Source organism: Chrysemys picta, chromosome 3, assembly GCF_011386835.1.
Source record: "Chrysemys picta bellii isolate R12L10 chromosome 3, ASM1138683v2, whole genome shotgun sequence".
In the NCBI taxonomy this organism is placed as follows: Eukaryota; Metazoa; Chordata; order Testudines; family Emydidae; genus Chrysemys; species Chrysemys picta.
The window spans coordinates 181,381,504-181,397,745 of NC_088793.1; the positions used below are offsets into that span (position 1 = coordinate 181,381,504).

Below are 16,242 nucleotides of genomic sequence, written 5' to 3' on the forward strand. Positions count from 1 at the left end.
ACCATGTTACCATATTAGAGGTGGGATGACTTTGTCTTGATAACAGCAGAAATTGCAACCTATATCGGGTTCTAATCAACAATAATAAACCATATGCCTGATCATGAAGTTTGAGATGAATGTTCCATATTGATTAATGTTGTGTACTTAGCTGACATGCTGTGTATACTATCGACATTCATATGGATGTAAAATGGGCAAACACGTGTTTTTCATATATAGATATGTATACATCATATATGGCCAAGGGTTCTGTCTTTTGAGTTTATAAAAAGATTGTTTGGTGTGCTAATATATGGAAATTGTGCCATGACCAATTTAAAATGACATCACAATAACCAGTAACTTAGTTTGGAAAAGCCACTGCACATGCTAAACATCCCATGCTTATACTTGTCCCATTCACTTAAAGGTGATTTGTTTGTCATTTTTGTTTATAAATATATAGAGAAAATAGAGAAAGCAAGTAGACGAAATGGGGTATATGAGTACTGTAATTATGATTCACCATAAAAATGGAGTCTGCTTCATTAATGTCAAAGCCTTTGATTTCTCGAAAAAACTCTTTGAAAAAAATACATATACAATGTAGTCATATGCATTAAAAAGTTCTGTATTTCATCACTTAGTGAAAGTGGTGATTGCTAGAGAATTATGGTAATCTTATATTTCTGTTGAATATCAATAGCAGGATAAGTGGATGAATAAGACACGTGAAGCACACAAATTACTGCTTTAATGGTAGGAAACAGTGGAAATCTTACACATTTTCTCAGCCAATTCAGCTCTGGCACTTGGATATATGGTGGAATGACAGTTGCTTTTTGGATTTGGTAGTCTTCTGCACATGACTGGGAGATCACTAGTTTTCTGTAACTGTCACAAGGGAAAAAAGATAAATTTGGGGACAAGACCGAAGCCTGAAAAACACCAAAGGGGATGGAAAGTGGAGGAGGAGGAAGATAAGCCTCCAAAGAAACACTGAAGGAGTGGTCAGCAAGATAAGAAAAGAACAAGAGGAGTACAGTCAAGGCAAGAGCAGGTGGAGGAGGAGAGAATGGGCAGTGAGGCAGCAGACGAAAAGGAATAAGTTTGGAGAAGGGCCCCTTCAACTTAAAGTTGCTTTGAAAAGAAGAGAGCAGAGCTGAGAGAAGAGAGAATAGAAACATAACACAGAGGAAGTCATTGGGGAATTATGGGGCATTCTCTAAAGGCATCAGCAGTGTATCTGGAGGAGCTGACAGGAGGAGCTGAGATAGTTAATCTGTGGGAGGAGAGTAGGGCACTTCCGTTGAGAGTAGAAGACTGATAGAAGAGCAAGAAAGAGCCAGGCAAAGGGATGGGAGCTGTCAGCAGCTGAGGAAGGAGTGGAGCCAGAAAGGACTGGACTTCAAAAGATGAGGAGGTGAGGGTCAAAGGAGTTATTTGACATCACTTCTGCAGCCTGTGGGTCTAGGGGAGTAATGCACAGAGGGGGCAGAGATCAAAGCTGCACTGGAAGGACAGAGACTCTTTTTGGAAATATCAAGAGGGTGAAGGAGTTAGAGATACAGGCTGTGAAGTGAAGTGAATTTCTTGGAGTAAATCTAATAAAAAAAATTAAAAATAACTTTTGAAATAAAAAAGTCATTTTCACAAGCTATGAAACCATTTATAGAATTATTAACTCTGCATATGCCTCTGATACCACACTGTTCAATATTTTCTTTTCACCTCAGTTTAATAACAGTCATTATTCACAAATGAAGTATATCTCCTGACTTTTGTAGAAAAAAACCCATAACTTCCTTAGTCACTGTTTTTAATGAGCACACTGAAATACTTCATTAAGCTATAAATACCCCATTACAGATGCCTTCTTAATTATTAGAATATATTATGGTATTGATATAATATAAGCTTAGAATATTTCTAACACAGAAAATGAGGCTAAGAAATTTTAAATATTTCTAGATTTTCCTGAAAATTCTTCTGAAAGTTCTCTCCCCCCTTCCCCCCGCCCAGGTTTTTGCCTGTGAAAGGAAATGCAAGGTATTAGGTTTATTCCTGTGAAATGTGGAGTTGAAATAACTATGTCTATTTAAAGTGACAGACACTTCTCTTGCATTACAAATAAACTCCATCCCTCTATGGGTCTAATTCTGAAAATCCTTACTCACATCAGTCATCCATGTTCATTCGACTAGTTCTATTGACTTCCTCAGGACTGTTTTTGTGAGTATAGGTTAGGTTTGTGAGAAAGGGATTGTGAAAATGGGTCCCAGTTTTTCAAGCTGAAAGAAATCCTTATTCTTCTTGCTGATGAAAGAGGAGCTAGTGCTGACTTTTCTATTTTTAAAGCCTATTAAATAAAGGAAGGTATCTGGTGCTCATCAAGAAGATTGGGGAACATAGGGAAGAAATTTACTTGAGCTTTTTTATTTTTTTTTCTTGGTGAGACCCACTGGGAAAAGAAGCAAACTCAGTTTGTGAAAGTAACTGATTTGGAATATCAATTATCCATGAAAGAGATGTCCCAGCTCAATGAACTGTCAGGAGTTTTGTCACTATCCCATGCAAGCCTTCAGAAGTTAAATCTGAGGAGAGAAGCTGTTGTTAGGAATCTTTCCCAGTACAACACACTCTCTAATTCTCACTAAAACAACTCTTAATTAGTACTTCTTCTTCTTCTTCTTCCTCCTCCTCTTCCCTTTTTTTTTTTTTTTTAAACAGCACCAGGGAAAAATTGGAGTTAAGTTTAATGTTGGAACTGATGACATCTCTATCGAAGAGATCAACGCAATCATTAATGATGGAAAATACCATGTAGTACGTTTTACAAGAAGTGGTGGCAATGCCACATTACAGGTGGACAGCTGGCCAGTTATAGAACGTTACCCGGCAGGTAAGAAAGTAAACAAACATTTGTGAAAGAGGGGGTGGGGGAGTATTTGGAAATGTTATTTGCTTTGCTGCTGTAGTCATAAAATATTGACTCCTTCAAGATGCTCTATTGTTAATTGAATGAGAAATGTAGATGTCAAGGCACAAAATAGGCAAGTTTCTTTTTAAATTTGTTTTAATCTTTATTGGATCATTGTACTTAGACATAGAAAAGGCTTTGACAAAAGCAACATGGTAAGCCCCCAAAAATGATTATGGGGAAATTTGTATTGAGGAAAATGTTGTCTGTGGTTTTTTAATAACATCAGGTTTTTATAGTGCTTTGAAACTTATGAAATCAACAGAAGTATTACAACAGATCTAGAAAGAGAAGAAAACACATCAGTTCTTAGCTGCATACACAAGTAATCAATTTAAAGCGCATTTAGTTAAATACAATATATGTATTCAATCCTAAAAAAGCTTTACTCACATGAGTGGCCCCACTGATGTCATTCATAAGAAGAAAGGGTTTCCAGGATCAGGCTTGAATTTAGTATTCAAATGCTATGCCTTGAAGAAGAATGTCTGCCATTAATATTATTCGTTTTTAAGGGCATCAGTTTTTCAGATATACAACATGTTTCTTATTTAAAATAACTATTGAGCCATAGTGGTACTGGTAATTTGCAAATCTGCACATTATCTGTCGACAATTTGTGTGAGTGTTTGTATTAGTAAATCAAAGGCAGAAAGCCAGAGATGTAAATGAAAGCTAGTCTGCTTAGCATATTTACTAGTTAATCTTTTTAGCTACAAATAAATGGTAGACTTTTTTATCTTTTAAAATAAAGAAAAAAAGACTGTCCCCTTCTTTATGGATTTATATTTTAATTACAGAGGATATCAAATGCATTTCTTGTGCTAAGAATGAATTTGTTATACTTGATTAAACATTTTTTCCTTTGCATTTGAGAGGATCCTTCCAGTTTTATACCTCAGGAATAGAAAATTGCATAGGTGAACAGTCTCTTGTGGATCAAATCTGGGAAAATGTTCATATTTAAAACAAAAATGGTGTAGAAAATCTATACAAATGGTAGGTCCACATAGCAGTGTGTGCCCAAGGTCTGTGTGCCAATATGTTCAACAAACTAGCATAGCAACAAACTTTAGAACAGTGATATTATATCATAGAGAAAAGCATATTGTGTATGTGTGTGTATGTGTGTGCTCGCGCGTGCGCATGTGCATGCACATGATTTTCCCCAAAGCTTTTTAGCTTTAACAAGGTTGGGGGCTCAGCAGAGGCTGGGATAAAGGAAAATGGAATGGGACTTTAAGGAGAAGAGTAAACAGGGCTTTTGGAGAGGGCAGAGGAAAGGGATGCTTGTGTAGATATTATTATTTTCCTTTACACTGGTTGCAATCTTTTGAGGCTCTAAAGTAGCCATCCACAACAATGCTGAGCGGCATCTGAGCCATGAAGGCACTGGTATGGAAAAAGTCTGACTTTAGAGCAATATCCCAAACCCTAAGGAAAGAAACAAATGTTAACATACTGATAGCTCCATTTTGCAGAAATGAAAACATGCAATATAAGATGTGTAGTACTGGCACTTTAATATACAGGATACTCTAATGTTCCCATTTAAAAATAAGGAAATGCTGAAACAATACATCCAGACCATGCCCAAGACTTCAGTTACAATTTTTTTTAACTTTCCATAAATTTACAATATACCTAGATGTTTGTGCAAAAGATAATGGCCAATTTCTCTAGTGGAATGTAAGATCATCTGAAAGTCACCTCGATGTGCTGCAGTACCTACAGCAGTGAGTGCTAAAATGAGGACACTTTCCTTTTCATGAAAAATCTTATCTAGATTGTTGTGTGGAGACAGAGTTTCTAGATACTTTCTGTAAAACGATAAAACATTATTTGCGGTATTTCTGTTTATATTTGCTGTCCCCACAGTAGCTATGGTTGAGGTCAATTAAAGCCACTCTTTCAGACAAAAATAATATATACATTAATGCAACACAATGTATTATAGAAGAGACGTAACCCTCCTTTTCCTGCTAAAGTATCTAGCAGCTAACTTATTCAGCGCTTTAAGGCCTCTTTAGTAACTTCCCAGCCAGTGAGATTTGGCACCAGACCTGGCCTTTTTTTGAGTCTTCTCTGCAATAACTAGTACATTAGATATGAGCAAACTGGTATCTAGGCACAAAGCTGTTGTCCAGAGGAGACAGAGAGGGGCCTGGTACTGCAGGATGAGATAAGTGATATGCCAGCAGAGCCTGGAATGGGCAAACTTGCATTTCCAGACAACCATCATGGATCTCTAGCCCACCTTAACCATCTTAGAAAAGCATAGCTGAAACGCAGCTGTCCCTGTCTGCTGTATTGTGAAGCACTCCTTGCCAATGCCCTGTCTAACACCTCTAGGTCTGACACTATTACAATCTCTCCAACACAGGTAACACAAGGAAAGCTGCCAAAAAACATTCCCAGAAAGAGCAGTTTCCATACCCCTGAAGCAGATAGGACCTGCAAAATGACTGTGTGATACAGATCCTGCTGGGGTTATGATCAAGCCAGGCCCTCTAGGAACCTGCACACCCAAGATAATTTGTATGAGTTAGAAAACACAGCTATGCTGGCATAAGATGAAAACCCAATGTGGTATTGTGTGTGGTGACATGCCCTTCTGGATTAATACAACTGAGAACTTGGGTATGAGTCACATAGTAAAGGCTAAGAATCCTGAAAATCTGATGTTGTCCTAGGGCCCCTTTCAAGATCTTAGGGATTATCAATCTTTCTGCCAAACCCAAAGCAGTTAGGAGCCAGGAATGGGGCCATCATGGCTAGATCTCATCTAGATGCTCAGACCCTCTCCACCTGGAAATGAGACAGAGCATTAGCAATCTGATATCTATTCCTGGGATGCAGCTGAGTTAGATGTTTAGAGTTAGACGTCATACCACACAAATGTGCACAAGCTGCATAACCTTAGGAAATTTTCTGGCCAGGCTGTTAATATGGACCACTGATTGAGTAGGAACTGCTTGTCTATATATTTCTTCCTCCACATCATAACTTCATTATCACTAGAAAAAAATCCCAAATGGGTGATATCCTATAGCAGTCCCAAACCAGCCCATGCAGTGGCCATTACTCTGCACACCACTGTCCTTGGAAATATACTCCCAATCCAAAATCCCACCACCACATCTGAATAGACTTCAAGATCTGTTGCTAGGATCCATTCTGATTGCCAAGAATGATCATTCATCTCCTTCAGAACCATTCCCAATCTTGCAATTCATCCTTTATTTTCCTGGGTAGTCTGAGTGGGAAACATATTTTGCCACCTGTTGTGACTGCCTCCACACAGGTTCTGAATGCTCAACATGGGATGATGACATGAAATGTGGATGCCTACTCAATGACTGCAGCTGCTCCAGGATAATCTTGCATACACCTAGAGCTATTACCATCAGCTCATGGAGCTTCAGAGTTTTCTCCATGTTAAGACAGCATAGGGCTGCCAGGGTGTCCAATTTGATCCCAAGTGAGATGTGAGGGAGGTCCCACTGTTTTTTCTTTGGCCAGTGGGACACACATAGCTTACCTTCCTTCTCCCTATTTCCATTTCCCTCTTAGACAGTTTCCCTATGTGGTTGGGACAGCATATCCACCTCATCTTTCTCCTTATCCTCTCCTTTGCTGTTTTAAGACAGTAGTGATTCAAGAGCTTTAACATTTCCACAGACAATCAGACTTCTTGATGAATTAAACCCAGTGGTGGACACAGTGGATGCTGAAGAACCAGCTGTTACAATTGCTGGCTGAACTCACAAATTTAGAGGAGTAGCGCCCCATTGCTTGTGGGGAGCAAGGCCCCAGAAGAAGCATAGTCCAAAGGAAAACAGCCACTGAGCTGGAGAAACCAGGGGGAGGCCTCAGATATAAAGGGTCTTACTGCCCATTCCCAAACTTGTGGCCACTGTAAGGTAGGCATAATTCCCTCCACCCCTCTCCCCATCAGATGGAGCATCCATTGTTCCTATGCCCTTTGTCACTTAGGCTCGGAAAACTAATGTGGGACCAGTGAAACTAGGCCTGCTCATTAAACTCCAGTTCTTCCCAGGGAATTACAATTATGCAGAGAGGGCAGGAGACATGATGAACTCCCAAGAACCCTCCACCTAGGGAAACAGAGAAGGTAAAATGCACAATATGGGGAAAATATTTGTGTGCAAAAGGGAGTGTCATCTCTCTACTTGGATCTAGGAGGGATCTGGTCCATGGTTCTGTAGTTCTTTGGTTTACCCAATAGAGGTTAATCCTGCGATACTTCAGAGGCAAAACTCATCAAAGTGCTGTAATGAATTCACACGTTCAAGAAGTCAGCTTTCCTGGGATTCTATTAATCTCACTTTTATACCTGGGAACTTCCACATTTAACTCCCATTATTGCTGAATCTATTGTAGATTGATAAAAGGGATAAAGGAGAACCAGTGACTATAATTTATTTTGACTTTCACAAAGCCCTTTGTTAAAGTTCCTCGCAAGAAGCTATTCGGGCAGAAAGCAAGGTGCCATGGGGGGAAAGGTAAAGTTTTTTCATAGATCATAAACTGGCTTAGAGTCTGAAAGCACAGGGACAGATTCTCAGTTGGTTTAAATCATTTGTGTAAATCTATTCACTGCAATGGAGCTATGCTGATTTATACCATAAACAATATATTTATTACTAATATTGCAAAGGGATGGAACAGTGAGATGGCAATAGTTATAGATTACACAAATTTAGGTTAGTGTATACTGGAGAAGACACCACCGGGACCTGTAAAGATAGGTGAATAGGCATCACAATAGCAGATGGAAATCATAGTTGATGCATGGAATGTAATTCACATTGGTGGGATAATTACAACTGCTGGGATCTAAATTAACTGTAACGACTCCAGACAAAGACCAAAGTGAAAACCTCCTATCAGTGCGCAGTAATGGTCAAAAAAGCAAACACGATCTTAGAATGCATAAAGAATGGGATAAAAATAATACTGAAAATATTATAAAACTATTATATAAATCAGTGGCACACTCTCACCTGGAATACTGTGTTCAGTTCTTGTCGCCTTACCTCAAAAAAATTATAGCAGAAATAGAAGGGGTTAAGAAATGGGTGACAACATTTATTAAAGACATGGAGAAAATTCCCTATGAGGAGTGACTGAAACAACTGGAACCATTTAGTTTAGCAAGGAAGTGGAAATGAGGGGATATTATAGGGGTATATAATAGAATAAATGATATAAAGAAGTAAATTGAATACTCCTTGTTAGACTTTTCTCATAATACAAGATCAGGCGAACATTCATAGGAACTGAAACATTTAAAAAAGAGAAAAAGGAAGAGTTTTTTAAATAGTCCATAATTAACCCATTAACTAACTGCCACAAAATACCAGGAGCCTAGTGGGATTCAGGAGGCCAAGAGCTTAAAAGAATTCAGAAAAGACTGGATATTTATAGGGATACCGGGAACATCCTTACAATTACAATAAGCCAACGACTAACTGATGGAGTTAAGGATGAAATTTCCTTGATGGGCATGTGATTCCATAATTGTCCATTACTGGTTTCTTTCATCTTCCTCTGAAGCATTTGGTATTGACCACTGCTTGCTCATATATGATAATTCCTATGTTCCTCTGTGAGATTAGGCCCCTTTATCAATGTCATTTCACAGATCATGTAAAATGTTGGTGGTAATAAAAATAGCAGTGTACTTTCCCCTCATATTTTGTTAGGTCATCTTCTGTTGGAACTGATATAAGTTCAATAAAAAAAAAAAGCTTTAAAAGATTACAAAATTTTATATCCTTCAATCATTTTTATTTAAAGAGGCTAGCTACTGCCCAAACAAGAGTTTGCAGAAAGTCTCTTCTTAAAAAGTGGTTTCAATAAATTTCCTCAAATCAGCTTCTTAATTTGACAGATTATCAGAATTTTCTGTCAGATAATGCTATATAATAAGGTTTCTCTGAGTCTGCAGACAGATTTTCTTTTTTTCTTTTTTTTTTCATCATAGATATCCTGGTAAAATGCAAAGGTTCATCCCTTCTTAGACTTGATAGATTCTGTAATTAAATTCAGATTTTGATAAAATATGTGGTTTGGTTGTCATTACTTTATCAGTTAAATACAATAAAATGGCGCAATGCTTCTAGTAAAGAAGGAGGAAGAAAATGTCAAATGAGCAGTTTTCACAAAGAACAGTTATAAAATAGAAGAAACAGATATGTGTTCATTTTTTTGCTTTATGACCAAGGATGGTAAATATAACTGATTATAGTAATTAGGTATGGGGTGAGGTGGAAACTGAATTCCTTAACAACATCACAGGGTCCCTGGGGATTCCTATAATTGTTAGAGGAAATGGGAGGAAGGGGAGAATTAAACAGTGCACCCAAGACTCACAGATCTATAAGGAAAGCTTCTGTAAAAGCTGGTCCCACTGGACCTATCAGAAGCATCCTAGGAAGACCACCGTCTGTTAATGATTTCCCTAAGTCAGACTGGAAAGCCTGAAATATCAGCCATATATGGAGAATCTTTTATTCAGCAGTAATCTGTTTAATGTACTTACCATCACATTTTCACATTTACCTCATCATTTCATGATTTACAAAACCCAGTAGGGTACATTAAAATTGCTTAGCCAAATCTGGAAGAGTTTCATAAATGAAAAGAAAAATGCAGTACTAAATCAAATATTTTGTCAAACGTTTTTAGTTACCTTACAGTTTCCTTCATATTTTTGGATTCACTTACACACACATATATATTTGGGACACTGATTCCGCAATTATTTTCTTTCTCCATATGAGGGCCACAGGCATCAGGACAAAATTATAGACCAATGCCAATCCCCCAGATGTATTATTTATTTATTTATTTATTTCATGAAATATTTCTATCTATTTATTTCTATCTATCTATTTCTCTATCCTTTTCAACCTGGCCTCATCTATCTTGTTCACCTCACTCGCATGAGTATTTACACTGACAGCAGTGGGCCCACTTGTGTGAATGAGGAGAATAGATTTGGGGGCCTCATTGTGCAAATTTGTAGTCACTTAATTTATCATATTGGATTCTGTGTCATCTAATCACTCATGTAGATAATAATACAAGCTAGCATTTAGATAGTGCATTTCATCTGTGAAAAGCAGAGCACTTTGCAAAGGAGGGTAAATATCATTATCCCTATTTTTCAGTTGCATCTTTAGCTTGCTTGCTCGATGTTACACACTGAGTCATAGAACACAGGTCTCCCTACTCCCTGTCTCATGCCTATTCCCCATTGACTTCAGTGGTACTTCTTGTATGTGAGTAAGGACTTCTTACATGAGTAAGGTAGGGTTACCATTCGTCCGGATTCCCCCGGACATGTCCGGATTTTTGAACTAAAAATAGCGTCCGGGGGGAATTTGTTAATGTCCGGACTTCCCCCCCCCCCATGCAGAGCACGCACGGCTAACAGGGCAGCCGGATGGTGCCACTTACATGGGGCTCCGACAGCGAGAGAGAATGCCTCCTCCCCCTGCAGCAGAGCTCACTCACTCACTCACTCCCTCCCTCCCTGCATCGCAGATCGGCTCCGGCAGTCTGGAGCTCCTCCTCCGCTGCTGCCCAGCGGCTCAGGCAGTTCCTGAGCAAGTTCACCGAGACATTAGGAGAAGAAAGGCCAACAACAAGGGGGCCAGGGGGTCGGAGAAGGGGCAGGGAGGTTGTGGAGGGGGCAGTCAAGAGATGGGGGGGTCGGGAGTTCGGGGGGGGGGCTTTCTGGGGGTGTGGATAAGGTTTTGGGCAGTCAGGGTACAGGTAGGGGGTAGGGTCCTGGGGGGCATTTGGGGGGGTCTTAGGAGGGGGCAGTTAGGGGATAAGTAACAGGGAGGCTTAGGTAGGGGGTAAAGTCCTGGGGGGCAGTTAGGGGCAGGGGTCCCAGGAGGGGGCAGTCAGGGGACAAGGAGCGGGGGGGAGGGTTGGGGGTTCTGAGGGGGGGTGGGAAGTGAGTGGGGCAGGGGCGGGGCTAGGGCAGGACGGGGGCAGGGCTAGGGCGGGGCTCCTCCCGTCCTCTTTTTTGCTTGCTGAAATATGGTAACCCTAAGTAAGGACTTTCAGTATTAGGCCTTTGACCCTAATTCTAGACCATTTACCTAATGGGAGAGCACGTGGGTGGCACTAAAACTTATATTAATGCCACTCTAATGTCAGCCAATAAAGTATGCAAGAGAGCAGTATGATAGATGCACTCTTTACCCAAATTAAACATGTCACTTTTGTAATGGAGCTAGTTTCTGTTAATTCCTGGAGCAACCGTCAGGTTGCTGTGAGACCTGAGCCTTTCTCAGGATAGCACAAATCAGTGCTGTGCTGAGCCCTTCAGCCAAACAATTTCTTATCTAAAATATGAAACACAAAATTAATTAATATATAATGACATTGTATTTGAGTTGTTCCCCCCAGATATGAGGTGTTCTTATTTTGGTCACATTTGTACGTGAGTCCCTGGTTATATTTTACTGGTGTTGTGAAGAGTGACAGCAGAATGGTACCTGGTATCTTCAGGTCAAGAACTTCTATTAAGCTAACTAATTCATAAACAGGCACTATAATTCATATCAAATAGGCAACATGACACTCTTCTTTGTCCAGATAAAATTTCAAGAGACCTAACTTACTCAGGGGTCCATGAAGATATTCATCTCTCACTTGCATGTGCTCATGCATATGTGCACCATGCAGCTTCATCTCTCTTGTACTACCACACTTGGCTCTTTTTCTTTACATTACATCAAGCTCCTTCCACTGCAGCATATTTAGCCTTGGCAGTTAAGCAAGAAAAGCATATTTTAGAAAGGTGACCTCCTGAACCTTTAGTTTACCATGTTTTCAAAATGGCAACTCCGTTGTAACCAATTCTGCAGCATTATTTAATCATATCATACAATTAGAAAAACATTGTGAGCCTGTCTCTTCTTTTTGATCTTTCCAGGAGTAAATTACCTTGATTCAATGTAAGGTATAGTAGTTATTCTGAACTAGAGGGTCATTTTGGCAGCATATCCCACCCATCAGGAAAAAATGGATGGCTTCCGTGATTTATGTGATCTAATGCTCTTTTAAACTCAGCAATAGTCATATTCTGGGTTAATGCCCAATCTCCAATAAAGTTTATGTAGAGGTTTAACATACACCTGTGTACCAGAGGCACAATTACTACTATTTCTTTACAATAAGTGAACCTGTTTCTGGTCTCTCACCCATGTAAATTGGAGCAACTCAAAGGCAGTGGAATGCACAGACAAATTGGTGTAATTGAGATTTGAATCAGGCCTATAAATTTTTGTCTTTAGTGCTGCATTAAGTTTAGTGGGCACTAAAAAGTTGAATATGAAACAAAAAGTTGTACACATAAAAGCAAAATTGATTTTCCCCAATACAAAACTGATAAGCAATAATGGGCTATTTTATTTATAACTTCAGGGTTGTAGCTGCCCAAAAGGGAGAGGGATAATTCCAGAAAAATAATTATGCTCTGTTCAAAAGGACACACAATGCTAAAGGTTTCATTTAATGATGATTGTATATGGCATGCACTCTATTAAAATATCAGAGCATAGGATGTAATATTACTTTTCAGCTCTTTTAATCCCCAAGTGCTTTTCAGCTTAGAGTCACAGGCTTGCATTCTCGTCTCATGCAAATTCCCACTGAAGTTGTGTGTCTCTAAGAGAATGTTAAGAATTCACTGCTAATTACTCAAAATCAGGAAATGACAAGGTGTGGGTGCAGAAGCCAAATTTGTAAAGAAAGTATGTAGGTGCAATTTGTGCCCCCCATCCCCCACTAGAAATACTACCCAGTCACATTCATAATCCCAAAGTAGGTGGATGTTTCTTCTAAAATAAGCAGTGAAATAGTTAAATTCTCATCTGCAGGCTTAAGTCAAAGTCTTGTTGAGAGGAATAAGCACCACCTCAAAAGGTCTCACCCAAAGAGAATTCCTCTGTCCTTCTACTTTTGTTACCTGCTATCACTCCATAGGCAGAATGACCACGAATTTTCTGTATACAAAACAAAATGGGATGGCCTTCTGATTTTATCAAAAATGGGTATTTAATATTTTGCTTTATTGATAGTAGCAACCCACCTTTAATGATCTTTTAAATCTTCAGTGGGTATCTTTCAGTCTTAGCCCTGAACATTGATTTCTAAGTTCTAGATAAAGTCCTGAGTATAAATGCTCAGTTTTGTACAAGGGAATAGTAGCATCTATGTGTATGCATTAATAACAAGGAGAATAATCAGTATAACTCCCAGCTTACCATGTTGAAACTGTGCCAACTAGTTATTGATTTCAAGCCAATAAATTCACTTGAAGTTATGAGTGTGGATCGATGATAGGATATGGTCTTTCCTGTGAATTCTATATACATTTATTAAACCAAGAAAGTTATTAATGTATTATTACTAAAGAATCTTGCACATTTTTATCTGTTAATATACTGTCTGGTTGGAGCTATATGTTTATTTAATATTTTATCATAGTTAGCACCAAGCCTTTAAAAATAAAAATACCTAATATTTAAATAGCGTATTGTACCATATTTTAATCATGCATTAGTGCTTTGTGTTAATAAAGATACTTGAATTTATAAAGCAGGGAAGATAGTAATATCCTTACCTAATTTCTTTAACATACTGTGTTTCAATCTATTGTTAAAAAGGTCAAGTAGTTTCCTGAGAAAGAGTGGATTTGTAAATTGTATCAGCAGAGCCATTTTCTTTCACAGATTATTCATTTTCCTATTTAACTTCTGTAAGTATTTTAAAGGAGGAGCAGAGTCTACTTTTTTTTTATATGTATGTACTTGGAAAAGGATTTTGTAAAAGAAAAGGAAAAAATAAAAGTACTGGTGATTGCCTACTGCTTAAATATTTCCTTGCAGATTCACAGGGACTTAAATGGTTCAATACAGACTGCTTTGTACTTCAATAATTCATCACAGATTCACTCTGAAAATCAAGCCACTGATTTAAGTGCCTGCATAGATTTATGTGCCTAACGTTAGGTTACTTACCTTTGCAATTTAGCTTTACTTCTTTTAATACAGAGTAGCATCTCCCAAGAGAAAGGATTTTGGGCAAGAGGTTCAGTAATAAGAACCTGTAGACCTTGTATCATCTGCTGGAGGTCAAAGCCTTCTGCATGTAAGGCCTGGTCTACACTACGACTTTAATTCGGATTTAGCAGCGTTAAATCGAATTAACCCTGCACCCGTCCACACAACAAAGCCATTTAATTCGAAATAAAGGGCTCTTTAAATCGATTTCTGTACTCCACCCCGACGAGCAGAGTAGCGCCAAAATCGATTTTATCATTTCGAATTAGGGTTAGTGTGGCCGCAATTCGATGGTATTGGCCTCCGGGAGCTATCCCACAGTGCACCATTGTGACCGCTCTGGACAGCAATCTGAACTCGGATGCACTGGCCATGTAGACAGGAAAAACCCCGCGAACATTTGAATTTCATTTCCTGTTTGCCCAGTGTGGAGAGCACAGGTGACAGATAGCTCATCAGCACAGGTAACCATGCAGGCCGATAATCGAAAAAGAGCACCAGCATGGACCGTACGGGAGGTACTGGATCTGATCGCTGTATGGGGAGAGGATTCAGTGCTAGCAGAACTTAGTTCAAAAAGACGAAATGCAAAAACTTTTGAAAAAATCTCCAAGGGCATGACGGAGAGAGGCCACAATAGGGACTCAGATCAGTGCCGCGTGGAAGTCAAGGAGCTCAGACAAGCCTATCAAAAAACAAAGGAGGCAAACGGTCGCTCTGGGTCAGAGCCGCGGACATGCCACTTCTACAACGAGCTGCATGCAGTTCTAGGGGGGGCCGCCACCAATACCCCACCTCTGACCATGGATTCCGAGGCGGGGATAATCTCATCAGCTATACCTGAAGATTCTGCGGACGGGGAAGAGGAGGAGGAGGAGGACGAGCTTGCAGAGGGCACCCAGCACTCCGTTGTCCGCAACAGCCAGGATCTTTTTCTCAGCCTGACTGAAGTACCCTCCCAACCCTCCCAACCCAGTATCCAAGACCACGACCCCATGGAAGGGACCTCAGGTGAGTTTACCTTTTAAAATATAAAACTTGTTTTAAAAGCAAGGGTTTTTAATGATTACTTTGCCCTGAGGACTGGGATGCATTCGCAGCCAGTACAGCTACTGGAAAAGTCTGTTAACGTGTCTGGGGATGGAGCGGAAATCTTCCAGGGACATCTCCATGAAGCTCTCCTGGAGGTACTCCAAAAGCCTTGCCACAAGGTTTCTGGGCAGTGCAGCCTTATTCCGTCCTCCATGGTAGGACACTTGACCGCACCATGCTTGCAGCAAGTAATCTGGTATCATTGCCTGACAAAGCCTGGCAGCGTATGGTCCCGGTGTTGCTGGCATTCAAGCAACATCCGTTCTTTATCTTGCTGTGTAATCCTCAGGAGAGTGATATCACTCATGGTAACCTGGTTGAAATACGGGAATTTAATTAAGGGGACAGAGGTGGCAGTTCCTACTGGGCTGTTTGCCTGTGGCTGAAAAGAAATCCTTCCCTGCAGTTAGCCAAGCGCGCGGGGGGGGGGGGGGGAATTAGCCAAGAGCTTTTCGCGTTTGGCTAGCAGGGATCTTCCCTGATACCAGCCACGCGGTGGGGGGAGGGATAAAGCGATCATCCAGAGAATTGGATGGGGGGGGGTGGTTAGTTTGTTTTCTGCTGCTGAATGTTAACAGCAAAACCGCAGCACTCAACGGGCTTTGCTTGGTATGTGGGAAAGGAGGGCGCAGAAGCCGAAAGACAATGGCTTACCATGGCCGCATGCAAGCCGAATTCTGTTGCCCGGACCTGCGTCTGTGATCTCTAGCAGCAAAGCCACAGGCACTCAATATTAAGAGGCAAAATATGACCTTGCACAGAAATCACATGTGCTATGTAATGTGAATAGTGTTGGTCACCGTGAAAGAATATAAGCATTGTTCTGCAAAATGTATCTTTTTAAAAAATTCTCTCTTTTTTCCTCTCCCTCCAGCAGCTGCAAATTCTTCAAGCCTCTCTCCTCCATCCCGAAGGCTATCACAGATAAGGCGTCGGAAAAAGAAGACGTGAGACGAGATGTTCGCAGAAATCATGGAATCCACCCGCAGTGACAGAGCTCATCTGAATGAGTGGAAGGACACGGTTTCAAAGTATAGGAAAGAAGCCAGTGAACGTGAGGAGAGGAGGGACCAATGT

At 40.1% G+C, this 16,242-nt stretch overlaps 1 protein-coding gene across 47 annotated transcripts in view; it reads left to right on the plus strand.

Moving 5' to 3' along the window:
• Nucleotides 1-16,242, plus strand: part of NRXN1 (neurexin 1) — a 1,213,652-nt gene that overhangs the window by 1,031,076 nt on the left and 166,334 nt on the right. For all 47 annotated transcript variants that reach the window (XM_042861199.2, XM_042861202.2, XM_042861206.2 and 44 more), the window contains one exon: nt 2,713-2,884. In XM_042861199.2, coding sequence (XP_042717133.1) covers nt 2,713-2,884 — 172 coding nt within the window. The remainder of the gene's footprint in view (nt 1-2,712; nt 2,885-16,242) is intronic.